Source organism: Podarcis melisellensis, assembly GCF_964234715.1.
Source record: "Podarcis melisellensis genome assembly, chromosome: 16".
Lineage (NCBI taxonomy): Eukaryota > Metazoa > Chordata > Lepidosauria > Squamata > Lacertidae > Podarcis > Podarcis melisellensis.
The window spans coordinates 25877015-25896602 of NC_138533.1; the positions used below are offsets into that span (position 1 = coordinate 25877015).

The following is a 19588-nucleotide window of genomic DNA, read 5'->3' on the forward strand; positions in this document are numbered from 1 at the left end:
TTTGTGGGGGGAGGGAGAGAAAACCCAGGATGTGCACGAGAGCAAATGTTACCAGCTTTAGTTATGTTTAACAAAGGGCAAAACAGAAGATTGTGGGTTTTTCATAGGGACAATTGTAGTTTTTAAAATTTTAATTAATACTCTGGTGTTTTGCAAGTGATATTTACTTGACATGTAACAGAGTAGTATAAGAGGTGTTCTGCTATAGAGTGCTATTGGTTTTATTTAAAAGTCCAATGTGTGCAATTGCAATTTGGGTCTCCAAGATAGTTCCACATGTGTCCTCTGCTGAAATGGTTTCAGACATGCCTACTGCATGTGGCAGTCAGTGGAAATAGGCAGGCTCATGTCATTTTTGCTGCCAGAAATGAAACAGCTAGGCTACGTTCAGGTGAGGAGCAAATGGAAGTAGGGGTGTGACAATTCACTAGAAAATCACGGATGTGACAAACTCCCCCCACATGCCACAAGCAAGTTTCCACTCGTGGTCACTGTGGATTATTAATGGGTTATTTTCACTTATCGGTTTTTATCCAGATTGTTTTTGAACACATATGGGCTGGCATTTTTAATGAAAACAATGTGTAGATGCTGCAAAAAAAAATGTGTAAGCAACACCAATTCCACAATGCACTCCCATCTGAAAGCACTCAGGGTTGTTATATCTGAGCAAGTTTTAAATTATATTACTGTAGTGTAAATATTCTGTTGATTTTCCCCCCACTACAATACCCAGCTTGACCAGTAGGCTTTGATAAACCCAGGAACAGAAAGGAATTTAAAAGCTGTATTTTACACCAGCTTCCCACCTGCACAAAAGACAGTCACCCACTGATGAGTTACAGAAACATTTAAGTATATTTCAAAACAACACAACAGGCTGAGCCATACAGGTTGCTCTACTGCTTTACAGCACCTTCCTGCAGACAACCATTAATGCATACTAGTTCTCAAGCTCATATCCCTTCGTTCAGGAGAAACAAAAACAATGTACATTTTCCAAACAAAAGAAGTTCAAGTGGCAATGTTTTATAGTATTTCATTACCGACACTTCCCTAGTAAAAACTGTAAGTCATAAAAAAAGATTTTATTGAATAAGAAAGGGGGGGAAACAAGGCTTCCTACGAAAGACTATATCCATCCATTTTGGAATGTAAACTCTGAGCAGAAATAAAGAGCTCAGTTCACATTTTTAGAAGTCCCTGTTGGGTGCAATCAGTATGGCCTGAAGGGAGAAGAGTAGCGTGGCGATCCCCTGCTTTGGTATGGAGAATCGCGACTCCTTGAACCAGAACGGGAGCGCGAGTAGCCATAGCTGATGCTTCTTTCAGGACAAACTCTGATATAGGATGTTTCACCCTGGAATTTAAAACAGAGAAAACCCAAACATTGGCATAACATCCTGTGGTCAACGTTATGAATGAATGAATGCCAAAAATGAAGATCAGGAACCAATGCACAAGTGGCTCGAGGCTGGAGATAGCTTTTTTTCCATATATACGCAAGTAGGAGTCCATCTACTGCTGCCTTGGGCCAGCTCTGATCTGGCCCTTGAGGGTCTACAGACGAAGGGCATGTGTTACATAACAGCTAGTACAGTGCAGGTATTAGGTAAGGCAAACACAGCCATGTTCTGTCCTCATCTAACTAAGAGAAGGGCGAAGATGTCGATAGTTTCCAACTTTTAACTGCCAGAGGGAAATAGATGCAATCTAGTGGAGTCCTTCAGCATAGTTGGGAGATGCCTTGGTGAACTGTCTCACCAGCTCATCTTAATTTAATTGTATCTCAGCAGCTCAGGTTCTGAAGGGAAATCCCACAGCAAGCAGCCTCCAGCTGTGACAGAGGGGGTGGTTGCAGCAGATGGAAGAAGGTGGTTGCAAGAGAGGTAGCAATGCCCCAAGACTGGGAAAAAAAAACTGGTTTATGGCAGAGACATCATGAGACCACCATAGGAAGAGGTTCCATGCATAGGTGGGAATGACTGCTATTGTAACCACTATGGTTACTCATCAGCATCTCTGGGGAGAAGCACTGCAGTTTGTGGATGCAAGCTCTGGCTGCCAAGGCAAAGGTGAGCTAAGCTTATTCAACAGCCAACCACTAGCAATCTCTGTTCAACTCTTGGTCTGTTAAAGGGAGAATGGCAAAGCAAGTCAACTCGACTTACCTAAAAGAAGACAGAGGCAAGTAAATCCAAATGCTCATTTTTTTTCCATGTAACTTAGGAATGAACCCCAGAGAACCTGGCCTTGGCTGTCAGGGCTCACACCACGCCATCATGGGGCAGGTTTCACAAGGCCTTGACCACTCTTTTAAGCTGGATTCCTAACATGCTACAAGGGTTACTATTAGCCACCAATTCCGAGACTATTGCTAGACTGTGCCCCCGGAGCCTCTTGAGAGCATCACAACAGGACACGTTAACGCATGTTCCTCCATGACTGGCACAACGCACATGCTCTTCACCCACAGGCAGGGACCCACCTCATGAGATCGGAATTTGGTGTCATCCAGTTTACGCAGTGCGTATTCCATGTCTTCCTTGCGGAGAAACTCAACCACCCCCATTCCATCTTTCTGTACATCTGCATAACATACATCACCAGCTTCACGCATATGATCCTTCAGGTCCTGCCAGCTGCCTGATGGAGGAAGCCCTGAGCAGTGAGAACACAAAACATAAGAGACTACGTAAAGAGATGGCACTTGCGGCTTAGGCTGGGCCGGGAAATGCTGCACACCCTGGAATGGTCCCTCCAGTGGGTCTGAGACTCCATCCACCACTTCCATAGACTTCCTGCTTATTAAGGATCCAAAGAACAGCAGTTAAGTTCCATTCCTGGGTGGGTGAGCCTTTCATTGTCAGCAAGGTGGTCCCCTAGGTAGGATTCAGAGTTCTGGGCATTGAAAGGAATCCTCCTCCTGTTGGTCCAAGGTAAACTTAACATCACCCCTAACTCTGCCTGGACAGCTTGTACTCCACATACGGCTTAAGTTACTCAGGATCAGATTCCCATCCAAGAATGATAGTCCCCTTCTAACAGTATGAGTTTGGATTCCAATTTGTGTCCTTGGGCAGCGAAGCAAGGATACCTGTGTTTAACTATCAGCATGATCATTAAGTAAAGGCAAAGGTAAGTGGCTCCCCTGTTCCACATCGCATTCTGGAGACACTAGAACACTGCTGCTCCTAGCAGTTTTCAAGAACGCTTCACAATACTCTCTAGCAATGCATGTCCTCCCATTCATGCCAAACGTCAAAGAGATTCCTCCAGATATCCTCCCTGCCCTCCCAGGCTTCTGTGGTTCTGGGGTTCAACACTTTTGTTTTCAGGTCCTGATGCAAAGCTGAGGAGATTGCAATTCAGTAGTTTCCTCACAGGGAGCAATCACATTTTTTAGCCAGGATGCCACAGTACTATGCAGAGAAGCACCAAGATAGGTCACTGTACTTTATTTAAGCAGTACATGGGAATAAACATGTTTTTTTTTTAAAAAATGAGCTTTGTTTTAAGTGGACCATTCCATAAAACTGGTCAGGGAGTGCTGAGTTTTCTCCAGAGATTTGGTCGCCATGGCAAAACCTCCAAAATACATCCACTTCTCTCCAGTAAGAGGTATTTTCCACCTGTCTCTCCCAACTCACTAAACAAGACACCTACTTCAGATATGGCAAGGTTCCTCTGAGGGATCCACAAGGTTATTAACTGAGGGATCTAATTCAGGTTATTTTCTCTCATAATAAGCAGAAATACTGCATAGTAGCAGCAGCTCAGGCAGCTCTTTAATGCTCATTTTTTTGTCTCAGAGAATCATTTGCTTTTATGAGACCCAGTCCTCCTGGCCCTGCACACTACAAGGATCTTCTTCTTTCCCTTCACCCTCCCAGTTGCCCATTTCCAAGTCCATTGAGTTCATGCCTGCCTACAGGTGGAGATGAGATTTTATCTTTTGCTCACCATTCATTCACGAAGTTGAACTCCAAAAGCAAATTAAAATAGGCTTCCTCCGTTACTTGAACCAGAAAGCTGTCTTCTCCTCTCGCAGCTCTGAAAAAACTCCTTCATAGGAACAGTTTTCTTACTAAAGAAGAAACCCTGTATTATGGAAGCAAGGGGCTCCTTCTCCCCAATATAACAAAACATGTGGCATGGCATCAGGATGGCTCCCAGCCAGTATGAAGTATGGAAGGCAACATACCTGAAACAAGGACTCGGAATTCAGAGCGCCGTGAAGGAGGGCCATTCCTCCCACGAGGCCCCCCACCAAAGCCTCCACCCCGTCCTCTGGAAGGTTTGGGAAACTCAACGCGTAGGCGACAGTGACCATAATCATAGCCATTCCTCCCATAAACTGCATCTTCTGCATCTCTGTGAACAAATAATATATGCATGAATTTAGCATTGCCCAGACAGCACAAGAAAAGTACGAAAACAAGAGAAGAGTCTTTTGGCACCTTACAGACTAACACATAAGGTGCAAAGAGATACTTTGCTGTGTTTGTTGCAATAGATTAACCCTCTGGAAAATGAGTAGTCCTAGGAACTACTGTACTTTGAAACTTAAATATAGAAATATTTAAATATAGTATGCTGTAAAAAGTGGAGAGGTTCCCAGTTTCTAAGCTGGAAGATGTTAGCACCTGACATTTATGAGTGATAAAGTTGTTTCTAGCTTTGTACAAAAGTCACAGGATGAAACATACTGACTGAACACAGTATTCACCATCAGGATGCAAAATGTTGAACAATAAAAAGAATTCAGAACATTCATGCCTTACACTTACAACAACAGTTAGCATATCATAGCACCAGGGAGTTCCTATTTATTTTCCGAACGCCAATTACTCTGTTGACTTGCTAGTCTCCCTGGAGTAAAATCAAGAAGGTGGCAATCAGGTTAAAAAACATTAGTGCCCAAGGCACCTTTGCTCCAGCTGTTTCAAAAAGCCATTGTCAGTTACGCAAAGAAGGCTACTTTCAAGAGATACAACAAAATGAAGAAGCTTCTCTGTATGCTTATGATCAACAAGAATTCCATCAGCAGACTACTTTCTACAGATCAATTAGCAATGTGCCAAACACTACTTTGGGAACCCCTGCAGCCTGCTTCTTTATGCCAGCATATTTTTTGTAGTTAATCTTCTTCCCTGATGTAGTAACCCAAAAAAGCCCTTCACTACACCATTTAAGGGGTTGTGACTTTTGTGTAACTGGACTAATTTCTGGTGCAGTCCAATCCTCTGTTCCTCATATTAAGGATTAATGGTCTGTTGTCAGTGTTGCTGTGGTGTTGAGCTACGCATTGCATAAACTTCTATATCTGAAGAAAATGACTAAGACGTACTAACAAGAATTTGCCAGAATCAGAAGAGTACATATTTGTAAAGCAGATTTAATATATACATGATCAACAGTTCTGCAAAAATGAAGGAAACACCCCTTTCCATAGGATTTACTGATGTTTTAAAATATTATATATTGCATTTTGTTGTTATATTTAGTGAGAACCACATTGTGAAGATATTGATTCTTGAAAAGCAGCACAAAAATTAATGAATTAAAAATTAATTCATAAACATAAAGACTCCATTCCAGGATTTGTCAAGAAAGGAAGGAAGGAAGGAGACTGGCAACCTACTAAAGATGCAGTGGTCTTTACATCATCTAGATCTCTGACTATAATATTAACAGCAGATGAGCCATTCCACAGTCCATTTTACTACTCCCCCTCCCGAATAATCATTTATGAATTGGGAAAAGGCATCATCTTATCCTCCATCTTGTTTCTGTGCATTTTTAAAATATAATTGCTTTTTTAGAAAAACAACAACACGTCACCTTGAATTAGGCAGGATTTGTATCCTGAAAGGCAGAATATAAATAAACTGAACCCAAGGTGTGGTTTGAAGCAAAGGTGGGAAAACTGTCGCTCCTCCACTGCTGTTTGTTATTGGACAGTCCCAGTTGCAAGCCCCAGCAGGCAAGGATAGTGGGAGTTGTAGTCCAACAATGTCTGGAGAGCCACAGTTCCCCACCCCTGAACTAGTGGCTGGTATTTTTGCAAAGAATATTGGTCTAGGTGCATCTGATCCACCTATGTTTGGGAAGGGTCATACCTCAGAGGCAGAACACCCGATTTGTACGCAGAGGATCCCTAGTTCAATCCTTGACATATCCAGTACTGTATGTCCTGTCTGAATCCCTGGAGAGCTGCTGCCAATCTATACAGGCCAGGGCTGAGAAACCTTTTTCACATCAAGAGCCACATACCCTGCTGAACAACTTTTCATGCGTCAGATGCAAAAGTAGACACGCAGCAAGTTACCTTCCAACAGTTGGCCATCTCTACACAAACTAGTCCAACAACGTGTGGTTTGGTGAAGACTGTAGGCTGCATTGGATACAATGCAGGGTCTGCTCATTGCCTAGATGGGAGGCTGCCTGAGAAAACACTGCCAGGTGTATAAGGTGCTATATAAATCCCAATAATAATAGGAATAATAATGTATGCCACCTTGGCTTCCATTAAGGAAGCAAGGGTGGGAAATAAACATAATACATTTCAAATAGATTATTTTAGGATTGTAGGCAACTGAGTTCTACTTAGGGAAAGCCCATCGAAACTGATGGACCCAATGCTAATCGCAGCCTATCAATTTTAATGGATTGTATCCATTGTCAAACTCAATAGCAGACCCACTGAAACTGATGGACCCCATACAAGTTATGTCTGTTAATTTTAATGGGTCGCATCTTATCTTAGTGCTACCCAAGAATAGCAGACCCATTGAAATCAATGGACTGTAGGGCAGTCTTATTTTTCTAACTAAGTTGTTTTAAGCTGTTTTTAATACTGTTTCAATTGCTGGAACCTTAGGGGGAAGGGTGGGTAATGACAATGTGATTCGGTATTTGAACGATTGGTATTAGTAATTGTGTTATAAATTGCTATTGTTATTATGAGGCTATTATTGGATTGTAATTGAAAACTAATAAAAATTATTATCATAAAAAATATAATATGACACTGTAAGGCAATGTTTATTTTTATTTGTGTAGCCGAAACCATTCCAAAACAAAACATCTATCAATTTCAGCAGATCATATCCAATGTCAATCCTACTCAACAGTACTCGAGACCTGCTGAAATTAACGCAATCTTGGGCTCATCCATTTTAATGGGTCTACTCTCTGGAGCATGGGCGAATGCTGGATAGCAACCCCCCTATATCATTAATATAAATAATAATAATCTGAAAACTGTCTGGGTGGGTGGGTGGATGCAGGTGGGTTTGATTCCCTCCCCCTCTTTCTTTTTCCCTTCTCCTCCTGTGAAGAGGCTGCATCCTAATGTTTTAATGCTGTATCTTAATCTTTTAAATTGCATTTTAATCAACTTGTTTTCATTATTGGTTGTTAGCCGCCCTGAGCCCGGTCTTGGCTGGGGAGGGCAGGGTATAAATAAAAATTATTATTATTATTACTATTATTATAGCAGAAAGCCAACATGTGATGTGCCAAAACGAACCAAATAAAAATAAATTTAAAAAAGGCGGGAAAGGAGGAGGAGAAGGGGGTGAGGCGGGGCTTGCACCTCACCCTGCCAGCAAGATGGAGAGCCCCACATTCACAAAATGCCAAAAATTGGGGTTGGGGGGCTCCTCTTCCTCCTCCCCCCACCCTCCAGGCATGCTTGGGAACCCCCCCATTCCCAAATATGAGAGATTATTGGGGGGGGGGTCTCTACATCTCCCGCCTGAGGGAACCCGGGAACCCACCCGCCCCGCTCCCCCCCGTCACCCACCGGGGGTCCTCGAAGCGGACGAAGGCGAAGGGGGCGAGCCCGCGCTTGCTCTTCAGCTCGATGTCGCGGATGCGGCCGTACTTGTAGAAAAGCTCCTCCAGGTCCTTCTCGCGCACGTCGGCCGGCAGGTTCCCCACGTAGATGCGGCCGTCGCCGCCGCCGCTCCCGCCTCCCCGGCCGCCCCCTCCGGACATGCCGGCCCCGCCGCCTCCGTAGTCCATCATATCCCGGCCCCAGCCCCCAGACATCCTTCCGAGTCCCTCACAGGCCGCTGCAAACGCCTCCGGGGCCTAGAGCCAGCCAGCCAAGTCAGTCAGGCGATTCGGCCTCGGCCGCCGCCCCCTCAGGCCTTCACGCGCCGCAAGGAGCAACGTGACGGAGGACAAAAAATGAGGAGCGGGGGGGAGGGGGGAAACCGCAGCTTAAAGGGGAGGAGGAGAGAGAGGCGACGCGCCACCGAGAAGAGATGGGGAAGTGGGGTGGGGGGGGAAGGAACGGCTCCTATGCAAACCCTCACTCCGAGGGAGGGAGGGGGGAGCACGAAAGAGCCACCGGATGCGCATGCGGCGGCGGCTGCAGTCTGCGCATGCTCAGGTTTCTGTGGGCCAAGGGTGCCTCCAGCGGGGCGGGCGGGGATATTTGAGCGGATGCGCGCAGTTCAATAGCGTGATGCCACTTGTCAGGGCTTCAGGCCCCAAAGGATCCTGGGAAGTGTAGTTTGTTAAAGGTGCTGGAAGCTGTTAAGAAATAACCATCGATGCCAGACTAGCTGCAACTCTTGAGAGTTCCCTGGAAAGAGAAGGATTGGCCGTTAAACCTCTCTGAAATTGTAGCTTCAGGAAAGGGAATATAGGGAAACAGTGGTACCTCGGGTTACAGATGCTTCAGGTTACGTACGCTTCAGGTTACAGACTCCGCTAACCCAGAAATAGTACCTCAGGCTGAGAACTTTGCTTCAGGATGAGAACAGAAATCGCGCGGCGGCAGCGGGAGGTCCCATTAGCTAAAGTGGTACCTCAGGTTAAGAACAGTTTCAGATTAAGAACGGACCTCCAGAACGAATTTAATAATAATAATAATAATAATAATAATAATAATAATAATAATAATTTATTTATATCCCGGCCATCTGGCTGGGTTTCCCCAGCCACTCTGGGCGGCTTCCAATAAAACACTAAAATACAATAACCTATTAAACATTAAAAGCTTCCCTAAACAGGGCTGCCTTAACCCGAGGTACCACTGTATTGTGGGCATCCTCTGTCTCGAGAGTGTGCCTCTGGGGATAGCAGCACCAAAGTGACCTCCAGGCACAACCTTGGGCAGTCTGTATGGGGGTACTGGATGCCCAGACAAGACCCACCCCTCTCCCGCCTCGCTGATGTGGTCGAAAGGAAGTCAGAGCAATATATTTCAGCACCTTTAACAAACTACACTTCCCAGGATTCTTTGGGGGAAGCCATGACTTCTTAAAAGCGGTATCACAGTACCTTCCTGTGCATGGAAAGCGAGCTTAGCTATCACACTTGGTGTCTGCATTGTCCATCACTGATTTTGTTATGTACTGAAGTTCTCACCCTGGGCCAGCGGGGCGATACTGTAGATAGTTTTCACTCAGGTCCACATATGCAAATAAGGAATTGAAAGTGACGTTCAGTGATTGGTTACAGAAAGTTGTTACTGTTGCCTTGTAGTTGAGCTCTATATAAGCAAATTGGCTGAACCCTTCAGTTCAGTTCAGTTCAGTTCAGGCCTGTGAATAAACAAGAGCTGCTTGAAGAATCGTTGTGTCGTCTGATATGTTCAACCACAACTTAACAGATTACTGGACTTTTGCCTTCCTTTCTGCCCACCCATCAACAAAACCACATTAAGGAAAAGGCTGTTTCAGTGGGAGACATAGGAACAGCAGTCCAAACATTGGGGCCTGAGTTTTTTTTTTCCTCTTCCCTCCTTGCTCTTTTTCTTGTGTGCTGTATTTTTGTTTGTTTATTAGAATGTAAACCTGCAGGTAGATAGTGTCTTGTCTTTATTTAATGTAAGCCATTCTGGGATCCTTTTTGGGCTGAAAAGTGGGGTACAAATGCTCTAAATAACAAAATAAAAAGGCAAGCCTGTAGTGCATACATGCACGCACACGCTCCTTTGGGGCCTAGTGTATTGCACATTCCAAGAAGGATGCCTGCTAACGAGCTGCCCTTAAGTGACATAATTTAAATCTCAAGACAGAGTAAAACATCCATGATCAAAGCTAAAAATTTCCAGCAACACTTGCTTCAGGCCCTGTTGGGGATGCTTTCTGATATCCTGTTTATCCAGCAAATCTGGTTGAAGCCTCGGTAGACAGCATTTACTCAAGGCAGGTAAGATCAAAGTGGCCCCCATAAGCAACCTTTTAAATATGTTCCAACTTGATTTTAGCTTTTATTGCTGATTGCCTGCCTTGTTATTTTTTAATGTTATATGTTTTGTTTGGACTCAAATTTTATGAATGTGAAGCTTTGCCTCTATAGGCATCATTTTAAAATTACTTTCGCTGAACCACATTTGCCGCTTTAACAATTCCTTGTGCTGCAGCTGGGGATGGGCAGTAGATCAAGCATCTGCTTTGCATGCATGACTGCTGGGAGGAATGCAGCAATAAGAAATGCTATGGTGCATCTGTCCCAGCAAAACCAGACGCCTTCATCTCTTCCAGCTGCAACAAAGCATGTCTCTCCTGTATCCATCTCTACAGCCACAGCAGGCACTGTAAATCTCTAATGGTTTGACTTCAGTCCCGAAGATGCACTCTTCCATTGTTTCCTGAGACAGATGGATGCCCACCAGCTGACCCTTGACTTCAGAGCATCGAACAGCATTAATCTGTTACCAACAGAGATTGTTGGTATTTGCTTGATCGCACAGTTAAACTATTGAACTTGCTCCAGCAGGAGACAGTGATGACCACTTTGATGGCTTTAAGAGAGGATTAGACAAATTCATGGTTACGTTCTGCTTCCAAAGCTGGAGACAGTAATGCTTCTGAATACCACTTGCTGGAAACTGCAGACAGAGAGAGTGCTCATGTGCTCAGGTCTTGCTTGCCAGTTTCCCATAATGGGCATGTTATGAGAAAAAAAATGCTCCTTTTCCATTATGGGGTACCCAAGAGCTCATAGAGTCCTTTTGTAGGTTCTCTATCGGTAGGAGAAAATAACAGAGAACAACCAGAGAATATTGAGAAGCAAAGCAGCTAGTAAGCCTGATCTTTATTAAAGCTGTTGCAACAGGGTGCTCCCCAACACACACAAGGGGGGGGGAGGGACCCTAAGTCATGCGTGCAAGTTCTTATATAGACATTTTAAATTGCCTGCCCTGGAGTTCAAGACCACCCCCAGAAGCATCATACATACATCACAGCAGGGGCGGACTACAACAGAAATCTGAGTGCGTTGTTTTTTCCTCTTGTCTGCTAGGTTGCTTGACTGAATTACCTGGACATCCTGGCCACTCTTTTGTTACTCAATTCCTGAAACCAGGTCACAGGTCACAGGCTCACACTCTATTCATATCTTAAATGTGACCTTAAGACAGGATTTGTGAGAGAGACAATGGGGAGATTTCCCATTTCCTTCGACCTTGCAGAGAAATATTTGAGGTCATTTTGGGAGAGAGAAAATGGTTTCAGGCCTTTTCTGTGGGTTTCAGACATGTGGTTTACGTATTTGTATGTGTTTGCTTGGTACATTTATGAACATCTATTTTATATATATAGCACCTTAACATTCTTATAACTGGCATCCGGTGGACCACTGTGAGAACAGGATGCTGGATTAGATGGGCCATTGGCTTGATCCAGCAGAGCTCTTCTTATGCGTAATTCCCAGACAGTGTGAGAATTGTCAGTTCACTCCTACCTTCTGCTTTCCATTCTTGAGTCAATTGCTGGTACAGTATATAAAATTTTTTTCACTCAAGCCATTTTTGATGTGTATGTTATTTGCAGTCATACCACACTTATGTGTCACACGGGGGTGTGGCTGTGCTGTAATGCACATTGCAGAGCCACATGATGTTCTGGACTAGAAAAGATTATCTCAGAGAGGAGCTGAGAACAATTTTACAGCAAAGGCAGGGAAACATTTTTCAGTAAGACAGCTGCATTCAATTTGGGGTAAGCTTCCAGGGGCCTTTGTTGGGTAGGGCCGGAGGCAAAGGTGGGTGTGATCAGAAGCAAACATTTGGCTGAGCAAGAAATGGGAATTTTACTTTTGTACTCTAGGCTAGCTTCTTCACAACCATGCACCCTCTGTTCTCCATTAAGGCAAGCAAGAAGTATGATAATTGATCAAGGTCATATTCTAGCTGGGCAATTTTTTTTGAGGTGAGTGTGATGCTGGGCCAGGGAGGGTTTTGTGACCTGGAGAAAGTGTCCCAATGGGCCAGGCAGATAAGTTTTTCCAGCTGGCCTGCTAGTCCTACAGCCCAGGGGTAGGGGCCAAGCCTCATCTGCTCATGATAATAATAATAATAATAATTAATAATAATAATAATAATAATTTATTTATACCCCACCCATCTGGCTGGGTTTCCCCAGCCACTCTGGGCGGCTTCCAATAAAACACTAAAATACAATAACCTATTAAACATAAAACGCTTCCCTAAACAGGGCTGCTTTCAGATGTCTTCTAAAATTTTGGTAGTTATTTTTCTCTTTGACATCTGGTGGGAGGGTTTCCACAGGGCGGGTGCCACTACCGAGAAGGCCCTCTGTCTGGTTCCCTGTAACTTGGCTTCTCTCAGTGAGGGAACTGCCAGAAGGCCCTTGGAGCTGGACCTCAGTGTCCAGGCAGAGCACTGGAGGTGGAGACACTCCTTCAGATATATTGGACCGAGGCCGTTTAGGGCTATAAAGGTTAGCACCAACACTTTGAATTGGGAATCGGAAACATACTGGGAACCAGTGTAGGTCTTTCAAGACCGGTGTTATATGGTCTCGGCAGCCGCTCCCAGTCACCAGTCTAGCTGCCGCTCATGAGGCAACCACCTGTGATCTCCTCTCAGGTAAGAGAGGGCACTACCTAACTCCACAAGGCAGGGAGCCTCTGAACACTTTACTTACTATCTATTAAAACATTTCTATGCCTCCTACCATATTAGACTGCATGCAATACAAGAAAAAAAGAGAGATAAAAACAGTATCCAAAAGCAGCAACGTACAGCTAACAGTTGAAGGAGCACTCCGAATCACAAAGTAATTACATTCTGCACATGCTCAGGAACACTGTTCTCTCTGGTTTTGTACATGCATATGCTCAGAAGCATTCAGCTTGCAGAAGTGCCATCCAGTCCGTCTCTCTCCCAGTTCTTCAGAGGAATATTGCTGTTGGCTGACGCACCCGCCGAGCTGCGGCTTGCCTTGTCCTGCAAGGGCGCCCCCAGCAGAACCTCCTCCTTGCCCTCCGCCTCGCGGCCCGTCTGGCTGACCAGGCCCCGTCGCCACGGCAACGGACGCCGGCGCGGTGCATGCCGGCCCGCAACAAAATGCAACAATAAAACTCTACGGGAGGCTCAGGAGAGGCGGCCAATAGTCTCAGAGGAGTATTGTTGTCGTGGCCAATGGCAGCTGCCGGCGAGCTGGGCTGGGCGTGGCCGCTGCCGGCGGGCGGAGGGCGTGGCCGGAGCATCCAGGCGGCACTCGAGGCTTGTTCGCGGGCGAAGGCAGAGGCGAGGCGCGCGCGGGTTTCCTCAGCTCGTTACGCGACGGGGGCAGCCTCCGGAGGAGCGCCGAGGTGACAACTTGCTCGTCCGCTCCACCAACGTCCCTGCCCGCCGCCGTCGTCGTTCTCGGAGGAGGAAGCAGCCGCAGGAGCCGCCGCCAACCAGAAGCACACGGTGAGGGGCGGCGGCGAGGTTTTTAGGCGCGGAAATTATAATGGCGTCGGCAGAGATGATGGGAGGGGGCGGTTGGGGACATTATTAATATGAGGAGAGTTATAGCGTGATTCCGGCCATGTGTCGGTTGGGTTCTGAGGGACCGTCCAGAGGCCGTTAGAAAATGTTATATAAAGTGACATTACGGTTACTTGAACTGTCGAGGTGTGAGGGAGAGACATTATTATTATCATTAGTAGTAATACAATAGTAGTTTGGTATCTAATTCTGGCCTGTAAAAAGTTGGGTTCTGCGAGCTGCCCAGAGGCCGTTTGAAAATACAGATTAATATTAGTGCGCTACAAGGATTGCTGAGGTGGAGGAGGCGATGGGAGTGTGAGGGGCGTGTGTGGGGTTGGGGGGGGAAGAAACTGTATTATTAGTATAGCTTGCAATTCTGATCCTATAAAAGCTGGGTTCTCTGGAATGTTCACAGGCCGTTTGAATAATTCTAATACGGTACAAAATTTAAATGGCGTTTTAAAAACCCATTAAAGCAGGTCATGATTAATGTGAGATTATCATCAGCTGGTTATGTGCTTTATTGAACACGTTTGTGTTCTGCTTATATATAAGTTGGGCTCTCAGAATATGTAAAATGTAAACTTATATTTTTTTTGGGGGGAGAGAAACCCCTTGGGAGGAGTTATAAATAAATCTGCGCAACTGAATCGGAATCATGGGTAATCATTGTTCCTCCATTTCATTTATTATAGATTTTGTTTTCTCGTAAAGTTAGGTTCTCTGGGCAGTTTTACAGACCATTAAAGACATAATAATGCTAAACTTTTTTAAAAGTTTTAAAATAAATGAATTCCTTAAGTTTGTGCAATCTAAATTAGAGGGGGAGGGGTGGAATTAGAAAGTGGTATAGAAATGACTTTTAAGCACCGTACATAGTGTTGGCATCATGAAGGGTTCTGGAGAACTTAGATGCTTGCAAGCTTATTTTGCAACCTTTTAAATAAGTGTTTTGGCCAACTGCATTTTGAACAGTTATCTTCTCTTCCCCACCTAGTGTGAACCCGTACAGTTGGCTGATTTTGCTGCTCCTGATTTTCTTACATTATTTTGAATGAAGACTCAAACTGGGGAGACCTGTAGTGCGTTTGTGGGTCACCTGATGGAGGAGGATTTTGCTGTTGCACCTTTTTTTTGCTTTGAGTTGCAGCCTAATTTTTAGATTCTACAGAGAGAATTTTTAAAACAAATAAAAAGAAAAGTATTCTTAAATAGTTTTGTGCCATGTGGGGACCAACTATTGAGATAAAAGAGTAACCACAGCCAGCTCCTATTTGGTTTGCAATGACTAACTAGGGAAGGGAATAAATAGGAGGGGGAGGTAACAGGAGTATGTTTTCTGAATAAGTTGTTGGGCGTATATTTTTCAGGAGGGGTAGGATTTGTGGTGGATTGCACTGTACTGCTGTATTACCTAGTTTGCTAGGTATTGTGTAATTCCTACTCTCTCAAGACACTGTCACTTAAGTCTGTAGTGTGTGTATGGGAGAGACAAGGTTTACTTAAAAGGCATAGTATGATTGTGTGGGTGTGGCAAGGAATCTCTGAAGCCTTGTGGGTAAAATGGGCAAATGAGGGAGGGTGTCTAATGATGTGCAAATGCTGTTGGGAGGGGTGATGGTGGGAAAGTTTCTGATGAAGACATTATCAAATTGTTTGTAACTCTGCAAAGCATTGTACAACTTTTTTAAACTAGTCCCCGTGTCCAACCCTGTAATTTTTAAAAATAGAACAATAAAGTCCCTTAACTGCATCATTTAATTTCTGAAATAACCTTAAAATAATGTGCTAGATGTTGTGTGACTTGAAGCAATACAGAAAAAGAGTTTGGAGAAGAAAGGAATCAAAATAATGTAGGAGGGATTGGGAATCCTGTTCGATGGGAGGGAGTCCTCTTGCAAGCTGTACAAAGGGTATCTTGTGGGCAAATAGTTCTAGGATGTAAGAAAACGTGGAATTCCTGCTTAAGGGTGAAGACAGTTAAGTCTGTGGGTATAGTGATGAGATAACCTTGGTCTGCATTCCCGGAGGTGGGTGGGGCAACTCAGACCTCTGTGGCCAATTAGGTCCTATAAGCAGCTAAGCTCAGTAAAAGGTGTCTGCAACACACTGCATTTGTTCTGTCTAATTTAAGTAGTGTGTAGGTTGTTCAGCTCAACCCCCAAGGTGGGGTCTGTGTTTTACTGAAGTACATCTGGCACACAAAGTGTTGAGCATATTGGTCTCTTCTTGCATAAATAATTTATATGTTTGATCTTACATGCTTGATTTGTTAAAACAGTGGGAGGAGATAAACTGCGTGTATATTCATTAGCTAATCAGAAATACGAACAGATGGTTCAACTTTGTGTCTCCAGAACAAATTCTGGGGTGTGTTAAGAGAGTGATTGGATGGTTCTAGAAATTGAGCCATTATACAGTAAAGACTTTTAGCTGATGTAGTGTATGGATCTACCAGCACCAGTTAACATTTTGAATTCTTGTCCATTGTGCTTTGTAGGTAACCATGAGTGATCGAAAGGCCGTGATAAAGAATGCAGATATGTCTGAGGAGATGCAGCAGGACTCCGTGGAGTGTGCTACACAGGCCTTGGAAAAATACAACATTGAGAAAGATATTGCTGCCCACATAAAGAAGGTAAAGCTTGATAATTGTTGCATGCTGCTAGTTTAGAATTCTTAGAGGAAGAGGAAAATTCAGACTTGAGGGAGGGAACGGTTAAAATTATTTCTAACTAAACATGTGTCCACAGATTTCTTAACTGGCAAAGCTGATTTTGTATGTGTAGGAGTGTTCTGGCCTGCCAGGGAATAGTTGGACATTTTCCTGCATTTCCTTCACAGCCTAGTCTATGTGGGTGGTCTAACTGCATGTCTGTGTTCCTAGAGGGTTGTCAAGCATCTGTGATCTTCTGACTTTGGCAGAGCTTGCAAGAAGCTTGCCAGATCTGCTGTGACAGTAGGCAAGCTTATATCTGCATAAGTAAGACAGTGTGGAGCATACACATTTGTTCCTTGAAGATGAGAAAAATACAAAACCTTAAAACATTCCTTAGCATAGCTCTTAACAAGTTGTAGCAAGATACACCCTGTATTTGCAACAGTGCTATTCAACAATTCAGCACTACGAAGGCAGGCCACAGCAAGCCTCATGGTTGCTACCATCTTCAGCATGACTTTGAAGAGTTTGGTAGCCCTTGCTACCAAATTTTAACATAGCCTCAATTTGGTATGATGGTCACTTGGAAATACTGTTTAGTTTTAGCTATAATTATGATTAGTGGAAACAAGTTGGTTTCAAATCAAAGCAGGCTTTTTTCATTAACCAGTTAAGATTAACCACAATTCATGGTTTGAGTGCAACAGTAAATTGTAGTTAATTGAATCAGCTTGTGGTCACACTGGAAGAGGCGCTAACTTACAGTTTAATAGTGTGCAAACCTGGCCACTCAGACTGTTTTGCTTATGGGCTGAGGGGGAAGAATGTGGTAAACACTCAAGATTTGCTGCATTAGCCACTATATGTTTATGATTGGTCTGATTCAGGGGTTGGCAGCCTAAGGCCCATGGGCCACAAGCAGCCCATGGGGGTAGTTTAACTGGTCCAGAGACCCCTGCTGCCTGCTCTCCTCCTGCTCTGCGCCAGAAGGAGCCCCGGAAATAGTGTTTGCAGTGCGTGTGCACACACTCCAGCCCACTGCAGCGTGTGCGGGACCGTGAACCAGCCCAAGCCACAAAAACTTTGCCGACCCCTGGATTGATTCCTACTCCAGTACAGGGACACAAGTGATTTAATATTAGCTGACATAATAGTGTATTAAATGCATAGTCTGGTACAAGGATGGGATTAAAACATATAAAAATCAGTACTCTGAAATTTGCTAAGCAATATATTGATATAAATTGGCTGAATATCAACTGCTCCAAGCCTCTGTAAAAGAGAATTCATGTTTCCAAGATTTAGTAAAACATTACCATAATAAACCCTCAATTTATTTCACAACATTATTTTTCAGAATAAATACAGATGAGAAATTACAGTGCTAACAATGCATAACTGTCCCTTTTTAAGCACACCATATCCTAGTTGCACCGTCCCCCAAAAACTTTAGGATTGGCTGATACTGTCATAGTTGCTTTGGATGAGGTTTTCTGTACTGCATCTTCGTTGCAAGCCATTACTTAAATGCCATTACTTAAATAATTTCCAAAATGACTTAAGTTATCATGAATAAAATGCTTACCAAATCTTGTGAGGTACAAAGTGAAGTACAGTAGATTCTTTATTGTTCCATAGACATTGCTCTCTTAAGTCAGTTGAATTAAGAATCCACACTTTAAAATAGATAGCACAGAGGAGCATTATACTACTAATTACTAGTTGTATACATGCAGGTCCAGCTATCCGCATGCTTGCGATGCGAAAATTCACTTATCCTTCTGCCCAAATCTTGCTATGAACACCATAGACTCAGATATCCAAAGAACTGACTTCCTTGCTGGTTTGTGCTTTGCTAGTTGTCAACAGCCATTTTTGGGAAGAAACCAGAGAGAGAGGAAGTGGGGAGCCAAGCACAAAGGAATTGGGGCAGGGGAGATAAGACATGGGTTTCCCAAACGTGGGTCTTCAGATGGTTTTGGACTGCAACTCTCATCAATCCTACATAGTAGGACCACTGGTCAGGGATGATGGGAACTGTAGTCCAAGAACAGCTGGAGATTTAAGTTTGGGAAACCCTGGGTTAGGCAAATCTGTTTTTTCCTCTGTTCTCTTGCGGATTAGCTGCATACATTTCAGGAACTTTTTTTTGGGGGGGGGGGGAGGTTGGACAAATCCCGAATTAGAAATATTTCCATAGGAAATGATGAAATGGTGGACTTCATTACAAAAGTAGGACCTGTGCGTAACTTCTCTTCCTAAACCCAGACAGCCTGAACGTCTGTATGGGTTGCATAGAATATCCCTACAGCACTTCTCAAGCTACTTGCTCCAAAATAGTCCAGTTAATGTCGGTATGTTACTATGGTTTCAATGTAATTTGTGGACGGCAGTCTTCCATTGTCTCATACATAGCAAGAACAAAAGTTAAGTCACTGGGCTATGTTGTTGCATGTTTCTTGTATGTATAGCTCAAGAGGTTAGAAGACTGCATTGCATATTCTTTCCAAACACATGAGTGAAGCTGTTCACTTGAGAAGCTAAGCTATTAAGTTATTCTCTTTCAGGAGTTTGACAAGAAATACAATCCTACTTGGCACTGCATTGTGGGAAGAAATTTTGGCAGCTATGTGACTCATGAGACCAAACACTTCATCTACTTCTACCTGGGTCAAGTTGCCATTCTCCTCTTCAAATCCGGTTAGAACATGGGACTGTTCCACCCCAAACATGCATTTGGTTACAGGACTGCACGCTAATTCCAAATAGACTGAAGTCTTCAGCCTTCCCCAGGGAACATACCTTGATCTTCAAGCCTTTTGTTGTTTTAATGGACAGGTACTCCTCTGTACCATTTTGTGTTTTTGTTGTGGCCATAAAAAAATAGCAAAAAAGTAATCTTGTATGTATTTTCTTTACAAAAAGCAACCCACAAGTCCTAATTTTCTAATAAAACCTTTGGGCATACACTCAGTCTTTAAGAGCTTGTTCTAATACTTCCATATTTGGCCAACTCTCCTATGACTACCAGCTTTGCACTGCAGACTTGAAATAGCAAATTATTTGCCAAAATCAGGGGTGACTGACTTGTGGCCTTCTGGATGTTTCAGATTACAACCCCCATTAGCCATGTTGCTTGAGATTGGTGTGAGTTTGAATCCAAAAACATCTGGAGACCATAG

At 43.9% G+C, this 19588-nt stretch overlaps 2 protein-coding genes across 2 annotated transcripts; one reads left to right on the plus strand and one right to left on the minus strand.

The window, feature by feature from the left end:
• Positions 1–835: 835 nt before the first annotated feature.
• Positions 836–8384, minus strand: SRSF9 (serine and arginine rich splicing factor 9). Its single transcript, XM_081892554.1, has 4 exons — positions 7811–8384; positions 4205–4374; positions 2489–2661; positions 836–1360 (listed from the first exon to the last, which is right to left on the minus strand). Exons 1-4 carry the CDS (start codon positions 8056–8058, stop codon positions 1217–1219), a joined length of 735 nt encoding a protein of 244 aa, XP_081748680.1. The 5' UTR covers positions 8059–8384; the 3' UTR covers positions 836–1216.
• Positions 8385–13483: 5099 nt separating this feature from the next.
• On the plus strand, positions 13484–19387 carry DYNLL1 (dynein light chain LC8-type 1). The gene is made up of 3 exons (XM_081892621.1): positions 13484–13687; positions 16248–16385; positions 18974–19387. The coding sequence occupies exons 2-3, from the start codon at positions 16254–16256 to the stop codon at positions 19109–19111; spliced, it is 270 nt and encodes an 89-aa protein (XP_081748747.1). The 5' UTR covers positions 13484–13687; positions 16248–16253; the 3' UTR covers positions 19112–19387.
• The last annotated feature ends 201 nt before the right edge of the window (positions 19388–19588 follow it).